Source organism: Drosophila simulans, chromosome 2L (assembly GCF_016746395.2).
Source record: "Drosophila simulans strain w501 chromosome 2L, Prin_Dsim_3.1, whole genome shotgun sequence".
NCBI lineage: Eukaryota > Metazoa > Arthropoda > Insecta > Diptera > Drosophilidae > Drosophila > Drosophila simulans.
Window position 1 is genome coordinate 19706342 of NC_052520.2, and position 21410 is coordinate 19727751.

The 21410-nt window shown below is 40.1% G+C and overlaps 3 protein-coding genes across 4 annotated transcripts in view; 1 reads left to right on the forward strand and 2 right to left on the reverse strand.

The window, feature by feature from the left end:
* Positions 1–4108, reverse strand: part of LOC6732887 — a 44351-nt gene extending 40243 nt beyond the window's left edge. For both annotated transcript variants that reach the window (XM_039293809.2, XM_039293810.2), the window contains exon 1: positions 3618–4108. The gene's annotated coding sequence lies outside the window, so the exon portion shown is untranslated. The remainder of the gene's footprint in view (positions 1–3617) is intronic.
* Positions 4109–11497: 7389 nt separating this feature from the next.
* LOC6732889 (arylalkylamine N-acetyltransferase-like 2) lies at positions 11498–12364 on the reverse strand. Its single transcript, XM_002079958.4, has one exon. It carries the CDS (start codon positions 12292–12294, stop codon positions 11626–11628), a length of 669 nt encoding a protein of 222 aa, XP_002079994.1. The 5' UTR covers positions 12295–12364; the 3' UTR covers positions 11498–11625.
* A 1637-nt stretch (positions 12365–14001) lies between these two features.
* Positions 14002–21410, forward strand: part of LOC6732891 (short neuropeptide F) — a 28811-nt gene continuing 21402 nt past the window's right edge. Inside the window, exon 1 of the mRNA XM_016180427.3 lies at positions 14002–14426. The gene's annotated coding sequence lies outside the window, so the exon portion shown is untranslated. The remainder of the gene's footprint in view (positions 14427–21410) is intronic.

A 21410-nucleotide genomic window follows, 5' to 3' on the forward strand; every position in this document is an offset into this window, starting at 1 on the left:
TAAGAAGATAGCCGCATTAATTGCTGTTAATAGGCAAAAAATTGCGCATACGCAGCATCGGCCCTGAAAGCGGGCATTTTGCATATCCCACAGTTCAATGCTTTTGCCAGCAACATTTTAATTAAATTTCAACTCTGACTTTGTGTTTAGCATATTTTGGGTGCCACAACAGCCCCACCATTTCTCCCGCTTCCTTCCGTTTGTCAACGCTTGTCCGGTCGCCAGGTAAAAACGCCATCCAAAGGACGAGGGGTGGGAGGGCGTGCAATCAAAGGTATTACCTCCTGGCGTGTCAGAACAGCTTGTTTGTCCTGCTAATTAAAGTTGCGTAAAGCAATGCCATTGTTGCTGCTCCCTGCAAATACCTTGTGCAAATCAAAGTGACGACCTCGGGCAGATCCAAAGGAGTGACTAGCATTGTTTGCCCACCTGTTCTTTTGGCCTGGCTAAATGGAGGGACTCTTGCCTGCGAACACCACAACACTTTAATAATGCTAATTGGTCGAGCTTCTTGGGAAAGTTTGCCCTAATAGATTTGTAAGAGTTAATTACAAAGTGCTCTTGTGAGTAGAGTGCTGATTTAATAGAGGATTTCAATTGTAGCTCTTGAGTTGCTTGGTAGATTAACTGATTGCTTTCCTTTTTATTGTCTCGCTTGGTGCACTTAGAAAATAAGTCTACCTATTGCCAAAAATTATAAAATTAAATGATAATGGATTATGTGCATTAATAAAATTACATGCAATTTTTGAAGTGAAATACTCAAATGTATATATTCGATTCCTCCAATATTGTATTCGAGTGTAGCAATAATTTAGAATGACTTTCTAGGTTTCCTAACTGACAATCTGACGGATAATTGGTTGACATATTTGCACATTCATAATATTAGCATTGTGTTTGATATTTAGGGACAGATATTTTAATTAGAAAGAAATCAAATTTCGGAGGCGAAGGATGCTGCACTGGAGTGACATTGATACGCAATTTCGGAAAATGATAACCAGACATCTGCACACATTTAAAGCTCCTGTCTAGTCGATCTTGACAGTCGGATTTTCTTTATTGACTGCTGCAATTTCCCCAGTTCATAATCAATTATGTCCCATGGCCTCAGTAAATGGCCATATTCCCAGAAGAGCTCCGAGTGCCAGGTAGCGTGTCAATTAAATGGTCATAAACAAGACTGACGCCGTTCGACAGACAAAAATTTAAATGAAAATTGGAAAATGAAAAGTCAACACGCTCGACTCAACAGCGGAAACGAAAGCGAGCCCATGTCTCACTATCGATGAGCATCGATGTCTGCGTATACGTAATTTTTCAGCTGACATTCGCTTCCTGACTTTTTCTCGACTATTTATAGCCGTAGTCTGCTATGTTGGAACACTTCACTTGTGGCTGCCGGTCTTCTTTATTGTCACCCAGCCATTTGCAGCCATTATTTAAATGGCCCAAATGAAAGAGGAGCAGCTGCGTCTGCGGAAGCCTCCGTTTTGGCTGACTGGTTGTGGATGATATCCCATTTCGAGGAACTCCCGAAAAGGTCGGGACCATATCGTTAGACCCAACTTTAAGTCCCAGCTGCCTAAGGATACTCAAAAATGGCATCCGATTGGCTTTAGATTGGGATTATGAATATTATAGCAAACGTTTTGCCTGATGGCTTATAGATGGCAAAACATTTTTTATTCCAAACAGCAATTGCAGTCTAAAGATATTTTTAACTATTTTGTAGTTGTTTGTAGCAAATAAGAAATAATAAATGCTTTTTACTAATAAAAGAATTAATTTACACATGAAATTGTAAAGCATTATTATAAATACTAACAAGCACCAATTAATAATAAATGTTTTGTATATGTTTCCTTTGTCTCATCCAAGCGTGCACAGCAAATAAATCAGGAAACCTTGGTGACGAACGCCTATATTGACAAACTATACAACATAAATATATTGCAATAATATGCATTGTTTTATCTTTTATACAATTTTACTGTATGAGCCCAAACTCAGATTAGAATTTAAAGTACCCCTACCGTCTCCCTGGAGGATTTAAGATCGGATGAGTAAATGGATTTGGATTACAAACGCTTCACATCTTGTCTCTGTGTACTCTGATATCCGCTTTCATCCGGACCGAGTGTGGCCCACTTCAAGCGAGTGGCATGCAAATAGCAGCGGACCCAGAACGCCCTATTCTTGGCCTGCTCTTTTGTGTCTGGGCCCAGTTCCTTATCTGCCGCGCCCATCTGGGCCGACGCCGACGTCGTCTGGAGTTGGATTCCCGGAGCGGGGTGCTCGGATGCAGTAGGAATAGGAGTAGGACTGGGCGTCTGGGTAGGAATGGTGCAGGATGAAGCCGGCTGCATGTCTGCAGCGTTTGGCTTAACAAGTGATAAACTTGTCGCTTGTCCGCTCCAAGTCCTTGGACATTTTATTATTCCCGCCTCTGCAGAGAGTGCCCTGTAGGAGCCATTACCCCATTCTCCATTCTCCAGTCGCCAGCCTCCATCTCCATTCCCCAAGACCCCAACTTGCAACAAGACGCTGCAAATAGTTAAGTACAAATTGCATGGCTAATTTGAGCTGTTGCATAAGGCTTAAGAGCTCTCACGCACACAGACCCCACTTCACATCGTGTTGACAAGTTGACCGTAGAATTAGCCGGAGAAGGTGTGAAGTGACAGAAGATTTGGCATGAGTAATGACCGTTGCGAGCTGTGCCCATGAAGTAGGCAGGTTTATTAGCAACTGTCAGGAAATAATTTCCACAAGCACTGAAAATTTCCGGGTTGCTTCCATATAATTCAGAACAGTACCGAGAGTCAAGGAACTCAAGTCCGCCCAGAGTTAACGGCTTAAACAAGACTACAAAGTGTTCTACCTGGAATTGGTAAATGGCTTCACCTGGAGAAATGCACACCTACAAATATAATGTAATTCTAGCTATCCCTGCCAACTCAAATTGGCTCACAATATAAACTTTCTATCCCTAAAACTTTTTCGCGGCAAAAATTGTCAGAAAGCAGTTGAAAATGAAACAAATAAAATGGAAAACTAAGTTGTTACATTTTGATTCATACTAACGGAAAGTCTGTTTAGAATGTAATGTCCAAAAATGTATTCACAAAATGAAAGGAAAAGTTGGTGTGGAGTTAACAATGGAAAAATTAAATTAATGTATATATATAACATATAGCTTTGGATTAGCATGAACTTTCAGATGGTCAGAAATGTATCTGATTCAAATCAAAACACAATTTAAAGTACCTATTAAGCGAAGTAAAGCGATAGAGCAGCATGAATATTTATTTTGATTTCTTAAATCTACTCCAATTAAAAAACCACATCTGTATCTATTAGCGTATCTATTATTTCCAGCTCCTTGAGCGCGCTAATGCGATAAGTATACACGGCAAACACTGGGCCACAATTAACGCAGCTCGAAATAGTTCCACAAATAAAGACAACTAGCACTGATTCCCACACTTGAGTTTCCGTTGTACCCATAACCCAATTCGAGACTTAAGCCCCTCTAATTATGATTTATTCCACATGTGGCCAACACCCCCGACCTCAGACCAAAAAAAGCCCAAAAGGCAATTGAAACTCACCAAATGCAAGTGTTTGTTTAGACTTATTTACAGCAGCATTTGTATGCAGCTCGGGAGCGACTTTAACTTCATTTTAATGGTTATATTCACCGACATCGGCCGCTCGTTCGGATTCGGATTGTTGATGTTGTTTTACCTGTTACCGTTCTACAAACGATACGAGCACACAAACACAATCACTGCACTTTGGGGAAGATTTTCCAGAAATATTTTTACAAAACTCCGCGGTACTTTGGCCAAATAATTGGGCTTAAACCAACACAAGCAAATGGGGTTTGTTGCGGCTGGCGAATTTCGACAAAATAATGCTTTACACCTTTACACAACGGACTAATTTAGCATTTGCCTAATGGGGCGCAATGAGGCTTTGTTTTCGATTGGTTTTTTCTCTTCTTTTTTTCAGTGGGCCAGGCCAAAAAATGAATTCAAAAATCGAGCGGGTCGGCAGCCGAACGCGATGAAACTCGTTTTAAGACTGAGTGGTGAGCTTTATGTTCGCAGTTAGTTGCCCGCGCGAAAGCATCACGAGTTCGATTCGAACATGTTGCCTCGCCTCCGTTCAGTTTTTCTCCTTCCGAACCAGGTGAAATTACAATTTTTAACACAGGCGTATGAGTGATATTCCATTCGATGTAAAATATTTAACTGTGTCCAGAAAACATTGTTAAAATATCTCAATAAGACGTAATATTTAATGGATATGTTCCTTTTAAGATTATTTAGCACTGTTCTTAAGTGTGCATCTAAAAGATACACACGTTATTTAATATCCCTGATATACTGTTCTAAGACGATCTGCCGAAAGACTTACACGGAACTGAATTTTCCTCTGTTATTAGTTTGCTAACTACTTTAAGATTTTTTAAAAATACAAAATTATCATCACTGTTCTTAAAGAGCTAACAGACTAACTATGCGCAATTCCGAATCTGGTCACGAAAATGGTCGCAGAAGGAGGGGTTCAAGAAATAGGACCTCAAAGTTGGAAAAATTCAGTTTTTGACCATATTTGAATGACATTAACCGGATTATTGTTAAGCTTATAAGTTATATAAATAGATTCTGTTATTAACGGAGATTTTAGTCAGATCAGTTTATCCAATTAAAATTAGTTAAACCATCACTCAAAAGTAAAACCCTAAATCTCAATTTTAAGGCAATCGTTTTTTTATGCTTTAAGAAGAATTTAAGCCGAAATTTGTTGCACTCAAACACCAGCTTGTTCGAATCGAACTTCAACTTGCCAGTCCAGAATCCAACATGCTGCAGGTTGCGATCTATCTTTCATCTATCTATCTATCAATCTGTCTATCTAATTATTTATCTATATATCTATATATCTATCTATCTATATTTCTATCTATCTATCTATCTATCTGTCTATCTATCTATCTATCTATATATCTATATATCTATATATCTATATATCTATATATCTATCTATCTATCTAGCTATCTATCTATCTGTCTATCTATCTATTTATCTACCCGGCGAATAAAACAAACGACACTCAGTTGCAGCCACAAATTCACTTCGTTCTTTTTTGTGTCCTTTTTCACTTCGTTTGCTACCACCTACGCCTACCCGTAAGGTGCCGCAGACTATGGCCAGAAAATAAAACGGAGCGCGTCCAGTTGGACAACACTCACCTTGTTAAAACCGAACCCAATACCCAGCTGCCTTTGCCTCTGCATCTGCCTTATTTACATTTCAGCCGTGCCGCTTTAAAGGCGCATGATTAAGCAATAAATTCACACCAGGCCAAGAAAACGCAAGGCTTCTAGTTGCAGTTGCAATACCGAAAGAAAAGTTGTGCAACTGACTATTTTGCAACATATTAGGCCAACAAGTAGAAGTGAACTTTCAGCAACAGTTTGCTCGAAACTTGAGGACACTTACCAAATTATATTACATTTGTACAGCACCTAGAAATATTATATATAACATTTTTACATTGATTGTATTTCAGGTGTATCTGCAACTCCAACTCTGGCGAAGATTTCCTCAGGCTGATCCTGCTGCTAACGGTGTTTTGTTATTTATAGTAAATGTTACCTTTTGCTCCACTGCTTTCGGCCAAGTTTTCTATTTGTATTTACAATTGATTTGCATTTGTGTAACACTGTTTCCTCCATCGAGGAGCGGAAGCCAGCATCGAAAGAGCGATGGAGAAAGGTGTAAATATTGTGATTATGGTTGAGATAGAGATGTAGGTAAATAATATGGCCATCGGTGTGGGTTCAACAGGTGCCTCAGGGCAGGCGATAGTAGTAGTAGTAGTAGTTGCACGATGCAAAAGGAAAACATAATCCACTTGAGCGGAGGAGGACTTTGATGCAATCGGTGTTAGAAAAGAACTGCAAGCCAGGAAGTGGGGACAATAACAGGTATATCGACTTGTGAGGTGACGAAACCCAATCTTGTAGTCAATGAACCCAAGTTTCTATTGAGTTTTCCTGTTTAACCTCATAATTATCTCATAATTACAACATAAATACATTAGAAGAATCTTCCTTCTGGATAAGACTCTCTTCCATTCAGCATAAAACAGGCTTTGCACACTCGGAACTCTCCATTTGAGAACGCTGCTTTAGCCATCTGTACTCGTCGCAATATTTACATTCTAAATGACTTCATTGGCAAGTCAAACAGATTAAATCTCTATTAGTTTTTAAGTGAGCCCCGCCAACGGCGCTCGGCTGGCGTCAATGGACCCCGTCAAGCCGGAGAAGCGGAGAAACCGATCCCGAACCCGGGTCCAAGCCCGACCCTGACCCCAAGGCGAGTTTTGGGCACGCCAGTAATGACGACGACGCATTGTTTCCACCGCCGATCTTGGCCATGTCGCTGAGTCCACTTATTTCCCTTTCGGTCTTCTGGCCCTGTGCTGATGATGACTTAATCGGTGATCGGAGTTTTGGCTTCGGTGGGCGTTATAATGATTTATTATGCCGATTGACCACGCACTGTAACAGCAATCTTACTAAGACCGACCGAAGTGAAAACCAGAATCGCCGACTCAAGTGGGATTCATTGGGATTGATATACTCTTGTGAAGTGAGCGTACATGAAAGTGGTTTGATAAAAGCTCTTGAGCTATTTATGGATTTAATACCTGTGAATGTGGTTGGTCTTTGTGGATGTGGATATACTATTCAAACCATTTGTAGACCCAACAATTCATTTAAAATCGTTGCCAACTAAGAATTTGTTTAGCAACAAGTTGTCTTCTTAAACGAACATAAACATTCGAGGATTCCCTGGGCAGAATCCAAAAAGGTCTGCCATCGGGAACGAGCCGTGAAAACCAGTTGACTGAGAGGCAGCCATTCCCGCTGTCCCACTGCTTTACATTTCTCACTCAAACCTGTGGTTGAGTGGGTGGCCGGATGGCTGGCTGGCTGGGTGGCTAGTTGGGGTGGGAGGATGAGGTGGAACTGACAGGTGTCCTTGGCTGCGTACCGGCAGCCGGATGATATATCACAAACGCAGACGGGCGGCAGGTTTACGCCGCATCACCCTCGTCATCTTTCTCATTAAGAGGCAGCCAGTCGTTTATTTATGCACTTGACTTGCGTGGCGACTTGGGCGGGCCGTGGCGGTTCGCGGCGAAAGGGGCGTGGCAGCCGGGTGGCTGGATGGAAAAAGACAGGCCAAGAGCCCTAATGAGCATATCATATTTCACACATGTCCGCTCGGCTGCTTAAGCCCATCGTCACCTTTCTGGGCGCCCATTTAACTTTGAGTGCAATCTGAAATTGTTTCTCGAGTGCACTTGTTGGGGCAAAAGGACGGGGGGGCCTTTGAAGGGGACCACCCTTCCCGAAAAAGATGATATCCAAAACTGACAAATGGCCCGGGCATGGAGGAGATTATTAACCCGCCAGGAGTCATTTAATATGCCCACCTAACGGCAGCTAAACATGCTCAACTGTCACTCCTCAGAGTCCTGACTATGAGCTCGCAATGCCGTCATAAAACTTCACAAGCATCTGGAAAGTAAAACTTTATAACATGCATTAGCTGTGGTCCTGACTGCTTAAAGTGATTCAAACTTTTCGAACAACAAAAAATTCGTTCCATGGTTTGAAAAGTTTATGAATAGTGAATGGCTCGCTGATTGCCAAGTAAACGAAGAAACTACTTTGCACCAATAAAATTAAATATTGAAGGATTTACGCTAACGTATTCAGGTTTACAGATGCCATTTTGATTACAAAATAGATTCTTCTTGTATGTATAAAAAATATTTACAGAGTTTAATCGCTATTAGATGGTGTATTTATACATTTATTTTGATATCACCATGCTATTTAATAATTCTCATGGCCTTATGAAAACAATTGGATAGGTAATAAAAGCACAGAAGCTCCAAACGGAAGCCACCACTACGAAATTATGAGAAAATGTGAGGAACAAAAGTTAGCCATGATTACATTTGGTTAATTCGAAAATATTATTACATGCGAAATATTTAGTAGGTGGCCAAACAATTACCCCTCGGCTAGAAACCCAAATGAACTATATATGATTGCTGGTTTATAGGTGAGGCGAGAGGCTTAAAAAGCGGTTACAGTTAATTGTTCATTAAGACAGGTGTCAGAGCTGCAGGCAACTCGAATTGGGCTGTAACAATGCGTAAGCCGATCCGAAAATATTCCACAGGGTTTCAATGAGTCGAGTCGTAGCAAGACGAGTGCAGTTGGGCTGAGCACAGTCTGGCACATTAATTATGTTAATTGAACTGTGTGGCACTGTGGGAGAAATTTCGCGGGGTCGATGGCGACGACGATGACGAGAAATTAAGCCATCCTCCGCGGAACCACAGACACATAACTCATAATGCCATTTCCACGTGAAGACTACCGAGGCATAACTCAGCCTACCTCCGCATCTCCGGCAGACATATGGAACTTCAGGCGAGACTTCATTAAAACTTGTGGCAGATAGTGGCCTGCATCGCTCTGCAGGTTCTACGGCTCAGTTCTGGCCAACTGGGAAGATGGTCGATGGTCGATGGCCGACTGCCCATCGCTTATAGGCCCAAGTCCAAAAACAGACAAACTGCAGTCTTGCCTAATGACCACAAAAATAGCCAAATGCAGCTTAATTTATTACCCTGAAACGTCCATGTTGCACTCAGGGAAAACTTAAGATACAAGTTCGGTAAAGATAGTGGAGAAATAGGCTTATCAGTTTTTTTAATTAATCAAAACTGAATTTAAAAATATTCTATGTGTAGATAAATATATATAAAATATATACTTGAATTTATTTAATATCCAAATAGCTCTTTAAAAGACTAAGTCCTTTTTCCCTTCTTATATTGCTTATTAATTGATTAAAGTGACAGAGTGCACCTTAATGAAGTCAACAGAACTTTAATATCTACCCGTGCAACCTATTATTATCCAGCTTTTGGCCAAAGGAGCCCAGTCTGTTAAAGATTAGGGCTTTCGATCGCTTGGCTCCCAGTCCCTCCCAGCTTGGCTCCCCCGAAAAACCCTCAGGAGTACGCCAACCATCTTTCGAGCAACAGTTGAGTGATTTATGAGACGCACCTCCTCGGCTTTTGCCCCTCTTCTGGGTTATCACTTAATTTGGAAATTACTTGCCAAATAGGACAACGTCGTGGCCCCTATTTTCCTTCCCCTGACTGTGGTTTACTTTGACGCATCTGCAAATGGCATTAGCAGCTTGTTTAATTGCATAAAACGCTTGCCCGAAGCACATCAATTATGCAGCTCCGGGCGAACACCAGCGGAGGTGTTTGAGGAAACCACCTGATGATGATGAGGTGGGAGGACCGACCGAAAGGATTGGCGGGCCTATTAATAGAACAAGGCCAGCTCAAGGCCAACTGCAATCAGCGAAATCAATCATAAATGTGTGCACAAAACAAGGGGAAAATGAAATGCAAAAATAAATGGAAAGCGCATTCAGAAAGACAGTCGGCAGTCGGCAGTCGGCGACCCCATACATCCTCCCAGATGAGTTGCATTGTCAGGGGGCGCACAATGCATAATTACTGATAATGATTTAGCGCATTGTTGAGGCCGGAGTGGCGGGCGACCCAAGTGGGTTCTATTGTTCTGACGGGAGTCTACTAGGACCGGGATGTTACCCGGTTGCCGGGCGTCCTTTCCCCCGACGATTGGGCTTAGTTAGAGATGTCTTACAGATTTCTGCGGCACTCGCACAAAAGTCTCGCCTCCGCGCGATGAAGATTCTTGAAGCCGCTTAGCAGGCGTCGATGACGATAAAATAATAAAAATTGATTTGCCCGTCATGTTTCGGCGATAAAATTTTACAACAGCGTCAGTCGAGCGGAAAGCGGAAAGCGTCATGCGAAATTATCATTATCCACGGGGTCCCATCGCCCATCGCCCATCAGGAGCAGGAATCTAGGAATATACTACGTATAGGAATGGGAATGGCACGTAACGAGGCCTTCGCCTGTTGCACGGCCAGCAAATCATGGTTAACGACGGTCCCATCCTGGTGGTTCCATGGGAGTAATGGGTTTTCAATTAATCCCGCTTCCATGTGATTTTTCACACCTTCCCAACAACTTGTAGGTGTAGGCTAATTGAGCCGTCAAGTTATGATCGTTGGCTTAGAGTATGCCTTTAACTGATATCCAATTTTTTTTTTGGCTTTTGGCCTAGGTGGAGGAAGCCCCAAGTGATAAAATCAAAGTGGGTGTAAACTGTTGAAACGGTGACCACTTCACCCACTGGCCTTTCGCACCACAAGATAGCTTCAGAAGCACCGACATCTGGCTGGAAACACTTTAATTATTAAGCGAATCAGCTTGACAGTACAAAAGCAATAAATAACTTTTATAATAATTGTAAGCTAAACTGAGGAAAAGATGTTATTGTTGTTTCTGAAAACATATTAAGCAGAATGAGAAAATTACAAATCTGGTTTAAAAAAAAATGTGCAGCGCTACATGAAGAATTAGATGATCCATATTTATCAGCTATTTGTTAGTTATTTTGAAAAGTTTGCTTAAAAAAGCTTTTAAAAACCAATTATCCAATGCAAACTAAAATTAAACTTTTTAATCCCTTTCAACGCCAATTTTTTTAATATAATTTTGTTTTAATTTAAGAGCTTTTGGTTAAAGGGAGAGAGATGAGAAAACCCTTATTTAGAGGGATGTTATTATCGCTAATTTTCTTAGGAATTAGTATTTTTTTAAATTGTGTTTCTTATTAGTAGCACTATACAACTATGCCTTGTTCAATTGAACAAAATAAATATTATTTACAATAATAAATATCTTCATATTATAGGAAGTCGAAAATCCAAGATTAAAGCTTCTTCTAATAATAAATACAAAAAGCTTTTAGTTGTGACAAATAAAAACAGAGTGAAAAAAATGTAAACTAAAAAGTGATGTAAAAATGTTGTTTAGCTTAAACGTACATGTAGACAAAATGTAGGAAGTATTGGGTAAGTATGGAAGTAAGTAGATATACGTGTAGAGTAAAAGGCTAACATAATATAGTTCAAAAATATAGAGATAGCAGAAAGACTTTCCGACTCCATAAGGAAAATACATTCTTGATTAGGACCCATATCCGATTCGATCCGGCCATGTCCGTTCTTCTGTTTGTCCGATTTAACCTTGATGGATCTCAAGAGCATTCTGTTGCCAACGCGGGCACGTTTCTTTTGAAATATTCCCAGACGCAGACTTTAACGCCCCCCTATCATACGATAACTGTTTTGATTACTTTATTTGTTTATTTACAATCGCTTCGAAAATTTAAAGCAATAGCTTTCTGATAATCGATGAACTCGACATTAACTTTTATATAAGTGTTTATTTTGGTTAAAAAAAATTACAAAAATGAAAACGCAAATCATGTGTTATTCTTTGAGCTCTACTAAATACCTTTTATGGTTGATTTTCGTCATATAACGGGTATTTATTTAAAGTTATTTATTGATTTAATCATCTTCCTTACGTCACATTTTCGTATTAAGCATTAATAATCACAGTTTGATGACCATAATTCGAGCCATAGTGTGTGGTTCTGCAGGTGTAAAGATGGGTCGTCCTTGATCGTCCTTGTAGTCGGCGTAGGCCAGCGAATGGACGCACTTCATCCCCAGTGACTCCTTTTGGCGGGCGGAGTAGAAGCTCGTGCAATAGGCCACCATTGCGGGAAATCCTTTAGCTCGACCCACCTCCATCAAGGTGGCAGCCAGTCGTGATCCCAGTCCTTTGCCCCTCATCGACGCATCGACACTGGTAATGTGGGAGTAGAGCAGCTTCGAGATGCCGAAGCGCTCGAAGAGGTTGGCCTCCCGTTCCATTTTAGATAGCATTATGCATACGCGAGTCGCAAAGTTCTGCTCCATGGACTCTGCCTCAATGCGATGCTTCTCCAAGTCCTCGGGATACTGGGCACCAGCCAGTACCAGTCCCACCAATCTGCCACTATTGTTCTCATCGGTGGCCACCAGACACGTGCCCTGAGCAATCATCGACAGGTGATACTCATCGTTCTCCTTCTCGTTTTGACTTTGAACTTTCTCGCCACTAGACTGGCACAGTGGCTCTGTCTGAAAAAAGTCGTCTTTCATGAATGCTTTTACACTGGGGTAGTCCTCTTTTGTCATGGTCCTTATGGTAATTCCGTCCTTTGTGCTGGAGGCCATCGTGGTTTCGATCTTAACTTTTAAGTTACTTTTTTGACGAATGAATCGAAACTAAAGTGGTGGTCAGCTTATCTATGTGTATTTATACAAGTGGGTTATCAATTTTCTTACAACACTATACCACAAAGAAATGGGAACTTGCTAATATTTTTAAACTTTTAGCACTAGCATGAAAACGTTATAAACTAGTGTATTTTGATCTTATCATTATCATCACAGTAAACAAAACAATTCTGTTAACAATTGAAGGTTAGTAGCCGACGATAAGATGTCGATAGCAACTATTTCGAATAGTCTTGCCTTTTGAATAGCTAATTCCAATAGTTAAACCATTTGCATACCCGTTATTCGAAAAGTGAATTAGTTGAAATGTATATAAACGGTAGACGAAAACGTGTAACAGAAAGTATATCCATATGTATGTATATACATATGTATATGTATATACATACATATGTATGTATATACATATGTATATACCAAATGCCAAATCGAACTGACCGTGTCCGTCCGATTATTTTTAATCGCTATGCCAATAAAATGTTAAAATTTTTACACAGCGCTCCTACCAGCTGACTAACGGGTATCTGATAGTCGAATAAATCCACTTAGCATTCTTTTTTGTTTCAAGTATAGTGGCGTGTTGCGATTGTTAGCTACCATTACTCAGCTATTGGCATTTCCAAGAAGACAGAGATATGGAATCATAAAGGGTACAGTTTCATATTTTAAAATTCGAAATGCTTTTTAAGAAATATTTTAAGCTTTATTGCAAGGCTCTAATAAATGACGCATATACAATGTTAACCGCAATCAGAGGGCTCAACACCATATTGTTTTTCCTGTTAGGGTATTTCATTGCTCATTAAGAGACAGCTTGTCAAAAGTGAAAAGTAAATACAGCTGCAAGATGAAATTCAAGAAGGGGACTTGCGGACCGGGGTAAGCAACCCGCATGGCAGATTACAAATATGAGCGAATAAAGGCCAAAATATCTGAATATCTATATCCTGGCTGACTTTAGCTTTCGCTATCCCAGCGTAGGCGCCGCCTACCGATATGTGTGCGTAGGTGACCAGCTCTACAACAACTTGGCCAATTCAGATTCCAGCGAATGGCAGGCAGCTAGCACAGCTTTAAATCAGTGCGTCCCCGACCCGCTGACGTCACTGCAACAACAACAGGATGGGCAACAAAAGTGGAAGGAAGCTTAGCTTAGCGGAAGTCGACTAGGCGATACTCTGTACTCATTATCATGCTATATTCGAAAATGGCTAGAAACTAAAAATGGAAATGAATTTTAACTTTATGAACAAAACGTTAATCTTCATTGCAAAATTTAAATATTCTTTTAGATGAGATGATGGGATCTGATCCGTACCAGGATCAAAAAATGAATTCAATCAGTTCCTTGATCAGTAATACGTATGCAAACATATAATCCCTTGAACAAACTGCTGGCCGATCCCAATATACCCACATCAATCCACAAATGAGGGTATAAAATGCGTGGGCGGCAAAGTGTTCTCCATTAGCGAGGACTCAAACCTCGGGTAGCCGGCTAGCAGGGAAAGCTTTTGATTGAAGAAGCAACAGGAGCAACCAGTTGAAGTTGAAATGCCTGCCACATGCCGACATCATCAACTTCGTGGGGTTTCGGGAGGAATTCGGCTTTTACGGCTGGCTATAAAGCAAGTCGTTTTCCTCGTGGCCGTTGCATTCGTTCGGCGCGCTTCGAAGGAATCTCAACTTACCACCAACCAATTAACCTTGAAACGGCTAACCGAACAGAGAGTTTCAAAAAACCCAGTTTTCAACTCCATTTTTTGTGATCCTGAGCTCATCGTTTGGCCAGTTGTCAAACATTTAGTTAACTTTCAGTTGCAAAAAGCGTGGCATACATTTGCGTGCTCTCATTGGGCCGAATTCCAAACCTAATTGAAAAACTTTTTAAGGCACTTTCCCTTGAAATTCGGACATTGTGAAATGTAAAATCCAGTTAAAGCAGTGCTTGCATTCTAAAGAAAATCGTATACAGAAAAAGACAATTCTCTTAAATAAGTTAATAAAGTTTCCACTTTAAATTAAAAAATAATATTTTCGTGAACGCGAGTTGTTATATTGAAGTGCAGGTAAGTTAAAAAGACTAAAAGTACATTAAAAAAATTTATTTTTGAAGATTTATCCAAATCACGGCGAATAATATATTTTTACTACACTTCCTGCTTGAAGCTTTTCTCAAAAAAATTTTGACAGGAATTTCAGAAATCTTGTGACACTTAATTTTAATGAACGCCCTTTCGTTACCATGGGCGTATGTGACACAAATATACATGTCTTTCCGCCAAAATGGAATCTTTTATATATTAAGTCAGTAGTAACCATGAATCATGTTCGTTTTTCGTACAATCGATGTACGCCTAATGTCAACAAGGGACCCTCGTCACCCGTATCAAAACGACATCAGCTACTTTGTTAAACAAAACTCATAAAATACCAATAATTGTCAATCAACTTTTTTCGACTGTGTTGTTCAAGTCTGGCATAAAACCTTCTTACAACTCTTCGGGTCAGTGTAAGAAACAAGGTCTAAGCGGCTTTCATCGATCTATTTTTTAGACCTTTTATATGATTTGTGGCAAGGGTTCTTAAGACCCCATTAGTTACTTTACTTGAACGGGTTAGGTGGAACAAATTAGACATAAACTACGAATTTTACTGAGAGCTGTGAAAAGCCTGAAAAAATAAGAACATTCCAGGTTGGCAGCATTTCGCCATTATCAAAAAAGCAGGCAAGCCAAACAACAAATTAAGATTGCTTTTCCTTGATAGATCAAAATTTTAGGTATTGTGGGCATGCCGCAGCATGGCGTTTACTTGCATGACATATGGCTAACAAAAAGCGGAAACGGAAGTGAAAGAAGCGGATGAAATTGCAAGACTGAAGCCTAGTAATTTTAACACATTCGCGTGTCAGATTGAGCACGCCCCTCGTGGATGATAATCTGCACAGGGACTTTGAAATGGTGGTAAAAATAAGTGCCCTAACAACACCTGTAAGCCGCTTGATAAATATCATTACAAAAGAATTATCCGTGACATTTGTAACTATTTAAAGACAAACGAAATGGTGTTGAAATACACATGTAATTATAAAATAACGTGATCAAAGAGATACATTGCTTAACATTGCCAGGCGTAACTGGCATGTAAACATTTAAATTGCGTGCCAATTAATGAATCAGATCCAGATTATAAAATATTGACAATGTGAATTTAATGCGTCCACACATTTTCATTAATTACCCTTTTATTGGCTGCATTTTTAAGTCAAATATATTTCATGCTACTTCTATAACTTTATTCGATTAAAACTTTAAGTTGACTAAAATAGTTTCAATGCAGGACATTGCTTTTTGCAGAACAAACAACACGAATTGTTCCGAAACTTTTTCATTCACTATGCAAACTGAGCGTTTTTCCTTGTTCCACTGGCTGTCCTTTTGGGCTGATATGTTGCTAAGCTGCTTCTTAATTTTTAATTTTCCCTTGGTTATTTACCACCCTGCTCCTTGGATTGGGCAAAAATAGCGAACCAGTTACGTCAAGAGCTCACACTTAAGTCAACATGCTCACTTGGCCAAGTTAGGTTATTAAAACATTTGTCATCCGTTTCCGCCTATCACACACATCCGTTGCCAGCATTTGTTGGCCTTTCAATTTGCATAAATAATTCCAACAGGTGAGGCGGAACCAGGCTCACCACAATATAGCATCGGAAATTGCATTAATTAAACTGATGACATTTTCGAATTAATTTCGACACATTTGCGAGGCTTAGCTAATTTAATTACCTGTAAAGGAGATTGCGGCGAATAAATATTTAAAAGTTTACAATGTAGGTAAGCATGTGTGAATATTTAAGCGAGTTACGCGGAATTTAACATAACAGTGATTTAATATTAATCTGTTTTGATCGAAAACTTAAGCTTTGCTAAAAATACGAGCATGTGGCTGAAAATAAACAACACATCTTTAATTCCATAAAATATCAGAGGACCCCGGTAATTCCTTCAAAATATATAATCTTCATTAGAATTGTGTTCTATTCTTGTTCCTCAGGTAATTTATCCTGTCAGAAAGTTTGATTCGCAGCGTATCGAATTTATTCAAATTTAATTGAAACCACATATGTGTGTATGAGCGTTATTGATTTGAGTTGGCAAGTCAACAATAAATTTTGAGGCCCGGTCCGCGGGTGAAAACCGATTTACAAATGCCAGACAGAAATGTCGGGCCGATCAGAAGCCGTCGGCAAATGTTTTTCCTTGGCTTCCGGCGAGTGTCAATGCCACAATTTGGGGCACCCACAGGCCAGCAATCGCAGATCCAATCCGAAACAAATGAAAACAATGAAACGAAGACGTTGACACAATAACATGCTCGCACAGAAAAACCACAGAGGAAAAAAATGAGCATTTCCATTGCGTTGGCGGTTGGGTCAAATGAGGGCGGTACCTGTCAAATAATTTATCCTGCCTAGCCAAACCTAATTAGCTGCCCATTCAATTTTCCGCCAAATTAAACTGGCCCAAGACAAAAGGTAATGAAATTAATAGTTACACATTTTGTATACCACTAGATTATGATATTAGGCCGGAAAACAAATATCCCATTTAATTGTTGAGCCGACGACAAATCCACACATTGTTTTCAACCAAATCCAAAAAAGCTAGAGTATGCACAGATGACAGGTGGCCATCAACAGGTGCCAACAGTTTACCTTTGAACTCCGCTTGTCTCCTCCTTCCAAGAACAGGTGACAGGGTTTAGTCCCATCTTGCACAATGCTGCCACTCCTGGAAAGGTGCCATAAATTGTGAGCTCTTTATTACATTCTCAACTGGCTCCTGGCTGTCAGGAAGCGCCAGGATGGCTGAAATGGCTGAGAAAAGGGTAACCAGAAAGGATAGACAGTAAGAAGGGGGTATCCTTCCGAGTGAATTATTCAATGTAGGTAGTGTGCAAACATCTGTGATGGATGCCCACGACTAACTGGCAAAGTGTGCCCTGGGTTTTTAGAACTATTACCAATTCAATTTGTCCTTAAAACCATAAATTCCACTAGATTATGCAAATATATAGTAGCTTTTAATAATATTTCTTAGGGTTTCCTAGTATAATGCGACATTTTGAATTGACAAGAATTATTCTCACGGTGCAAGCTTAAATCCCATCAAATATGTAGCAAGTGGCAAGCTGGAGATGCATAAATATTTATTTTAAATATGTCAAGAGAACTTAATCCCCTCAAATCCCGCCCAAGGATTGCTGTTAACGCACTTTATCAGCACGCAAATCCCGAATAAATAAATCTTGAGCACTCGAAAAGTCCAAAACAACATCTCAACTATTTATAAAGTGCACAATACTCCGCAAATTGGCTTAGACCGCCTCCGAACGGCCACGCCCATGGCAGCCAAGCCTGAAATTAGCCACTTTGCGACCAAGCCAAGTAATTTGATGCCCCTTCCTGTCCCATCCTTCATTTCCGCCAGATACCATACAATTTCTTTGTTGGCCCTTCGCTGCTTTCTCTGTGCCGTTCGAATGTGATAAGTAAATATGGTAGAGAATTGGCTAGAATTTGTGTCGCCTTTCTGGCTTTCAGCTTCAAGATTGCTTCTCCGCACTTTATGGCCAATTGGGGTGACATTTCGGACTTAATTCCAGTCCACGGTGCACAAGTCACATATCAGTGAACTTCTCTCATACACATAATCTAGTTGGTCAAGATTTTGATCGAAGAACACGTGGTCATAGTTAGTTAGCAAGAATTCTCGTAATTGCCATAATTGCTTAGCTGGTAAACTATTTTAATTGGTTGCACGTGCTGTGAGTGGACTCCCCGCCATTAAATCAGTTTGATGAGCTGACGAGCTCTCTTCAGCCGTGATAGAAGTCCTTCGGCCACAGCGAAAAGGGGGCGGACTTCACACGCCCATTTAAAAACAACGACCGGCTCTAATGAGCTTTGGCCAACGTGGCGTGTACGCAATGTGCAGTCGGCGACAAAATCGAACAGTGCACACGCGTGCAATATGTTTCTATTTGCTGTTTATGGGCCACGAACTAACCATGACTTATTGGCTACATCCTCACCGGATTCTCTGTGGTCTGTTTCCATCTGATTCATGCTGCCATTTCGCCAATGCAAATCATGGCATTTTATTTGAAATAAATTTCGACAGCTCATAAAAGCTGAGCCCATAAGCTTATTAGTACCAAAAGGTCGAAACAATATTTTAGCGCCTATATTTGAAAGGTCCTATATTAAATGTCGCTGGGAAAAGCCATTTGTTACCCATTGTTCTAGTTTTTAAAGAACTAATTAAAAAGCGCTCGTCCATTAAAGTAAAGGAAATGCTACTTTAAAGGCAGCCTGTTTCCCCCATTTTGAGTGTACAATTATGTAATGCCTTTGTCAACACAAAAGCCAAACACTTTAAGCTCTGGCTCGGCCGGCGAAAAATCCATGAGTAATTTACAACGTTTAAGTTTTTGACTTTTGCTGGCCCTAATTATGCGACACGTTGCAAATGTGGCCCAAGGGCGGGAAAGTCGGCTTTCACTGGCTCACCAAAAGGATATGTAATTGGGGAAAACACGAAACGGAAAACGTTTCCGAAAAAAGTGTCAACAGGTTGTATTGCCAAAGGTTTTCAGCCACTCGAATGTAATTTCATTAGCTAATTAATTGCCCAGCTCGTTGCGTTTTGAATGAGGACTTACCAAAGGGCAAAAGTATTTATAAACTGCCAACTCAAATAAGCGCGAAAGACCCTCATAAATTGTTTTAGACAATTAGGCGGCTGTCGGGCGCATTAGTCGAGCCAGCCAAACGGATTGGCAAATTAATCTACGGACTTTGTTCTTCGTTCCTCTCGATTATTCAAATTGAAATCATCAAATTGACATTTGAGGAAATGCGAAAAATAAATCCAATTAGGCGAGCGAAATTATGAAGAGAAATGGCGACTTCTGTGCCAACCATTTAAAGATTGCTAATAAAGCTTTGATGCTTAAATCATTTGAAAGATTTCATTTGCGATGGATAAATGACATATTCAAATAAACAAGTTCTTTTTTTCTAAAAGAAAGCATTCCCGAATATATAAAGTTTATATACTCTTGATCAGGATCACTAGCCGATACTATCTCATGTCCGTCCGTCAGTCTCTCTGTCCGTCCGTATGAATCAACAAAAGATTGATCCGTATAGATCAGCAAAAAATGTATCAGCATTCCCATTCCAATGCGGACAGAAACGATGGCTTTTAAAAATGCTTTGATTTCTTACTGATATTAATATATAGCTCGCCGATTTCTATCGATATTTCAAAAGAGCTCCGACCAGCTGAGAAAAGGGTATTTGATAATCGAGGAACTCGACTGTACCATTCCCTCTTGTTCGTATTGCACTTTAACCACAAATCAGTTAAACAGAACAAGACGACATAATGCTGCAATTCGTATTAGTCAAAAAGTTCTTGGCACCTAACAAACTTACAACAGACATGGTCGTCCCCAACTAACGAGTTTCTAACATTTTTGGTATAACTACGGACTTTTCGAGAAGCTCATAACTTTCCGAGCTAGAGCGCAATCAATTTATGAGCCATTTGGCCAAGGGAGCTTAATTATGAGCACCATTGACGCCTAGAGATACAAATGCACTGGTTTTCATGCTCATGGAATCCCAGCACCTATCCCAGTCAGAATCAATGGCAGCTAGAATGCGGCAGGTGGCACCTTTCATGCGGACTGGCCAGCCAGCCTGGCAAAACCTTCGGGGTTGTTGGCCCAACGAAGCGGACGTACCCGTAAATCAATCAGGCGCATTGGTATTTTTCAATATGAATCACAGCATGTCCAGTTCCCGTCCTATGCTTCCATATCATTCCGGGAAAAGGGAAAAACGAGGTCCTAGTCCACCTGCATTGCTTCAAGTGTTTTCCACGATTTCCGACTGAGGTCAATGCATTCTTGCCCAGCTTTGCATGCTTCTCCCTCAACTGCGGAATGGCCATCAATCGTATTGGCGGAAAAGTATTAAAAATATATTGAATAAATACCAATCCAATTTCCAGCATTGTTATGTATTTGTTCAACAGGTTTCTAAAGCTTGATAAAAGCAATAAAATCGTGAATGAATATGAACACGTGTAAATCTTGTTATTCCGAATAATTGGCTCGCTTTGCATGTGCAAAATAAATCGAAAAGCGGTATATGGGTTTGATTAGAATGTAGCACCGTTTAATGAAAATGGTAAAAAAAAAAGAAAGAGCTTATCAATTAAAAACCTGGCATTGTTTTGAAATCGAATGTATGACAATTATTTTTATCAATTTATCAGCAGTCCAACTGAAAGGTACTTTTAAACACACAAAGAAAACAAGAGAGAATGCTATTGTTGAGTTACTCGACTATCAGATACCCGTTACTCAGAGAGAGAGAAAGAGTGTGTGCTTGTCAAAAAAGTTCCCCCGATCTCGAGGTATATACGGACAGATGGAGGGACATTTTCGGACTTGAGTAGTGATCCTGATCAAAAATGTATATACTTTATATATATATATATATTTTATATACTTTTAAAAAATTTGGCACTTTAAGACGGGAAAAATGAAATTCGACACGTATTGACTGACCAATTTTTCTCATATATTTGTTTTAAAAATACCTAGGTACTGATTACATAAATGACAAGCAAAGGTTCAATGTCCCTCCATCAGAACAGTTGATTAATTCAATTAGATGACGAAATCACGTGTCCTGCCCACCAAAACAGTCAACAGAATTAAGTCGCCACTCGGGACTCGGGTATAAAGATAGAATCCAGTTAGTAAATAGCGCCCTATCTAATCCAAAATGAGTTATCTAGCATTGGTTGAACAGCAGTAAATGCCCCGATAAAGTAGCGATTATAACGTGTTTAGTGTCCTTATTGCGGGGGAGAATATAGATTTCTCATATTAAAATGTTCTGACGGCAAGTAGCTGATATGGAATGATAGCTTATCGCACTAGTGACGTATGCTCATACCCATTGAGTG

Coding starts and splice junctions, on each gene's coding strand:
- LOC6732889 (XM_002079958.4), bottom strand. CDS start 12,294: ATGGCCTCCAGCACAAAGGACGGAATTACCATAAGGACCATGACAAAA.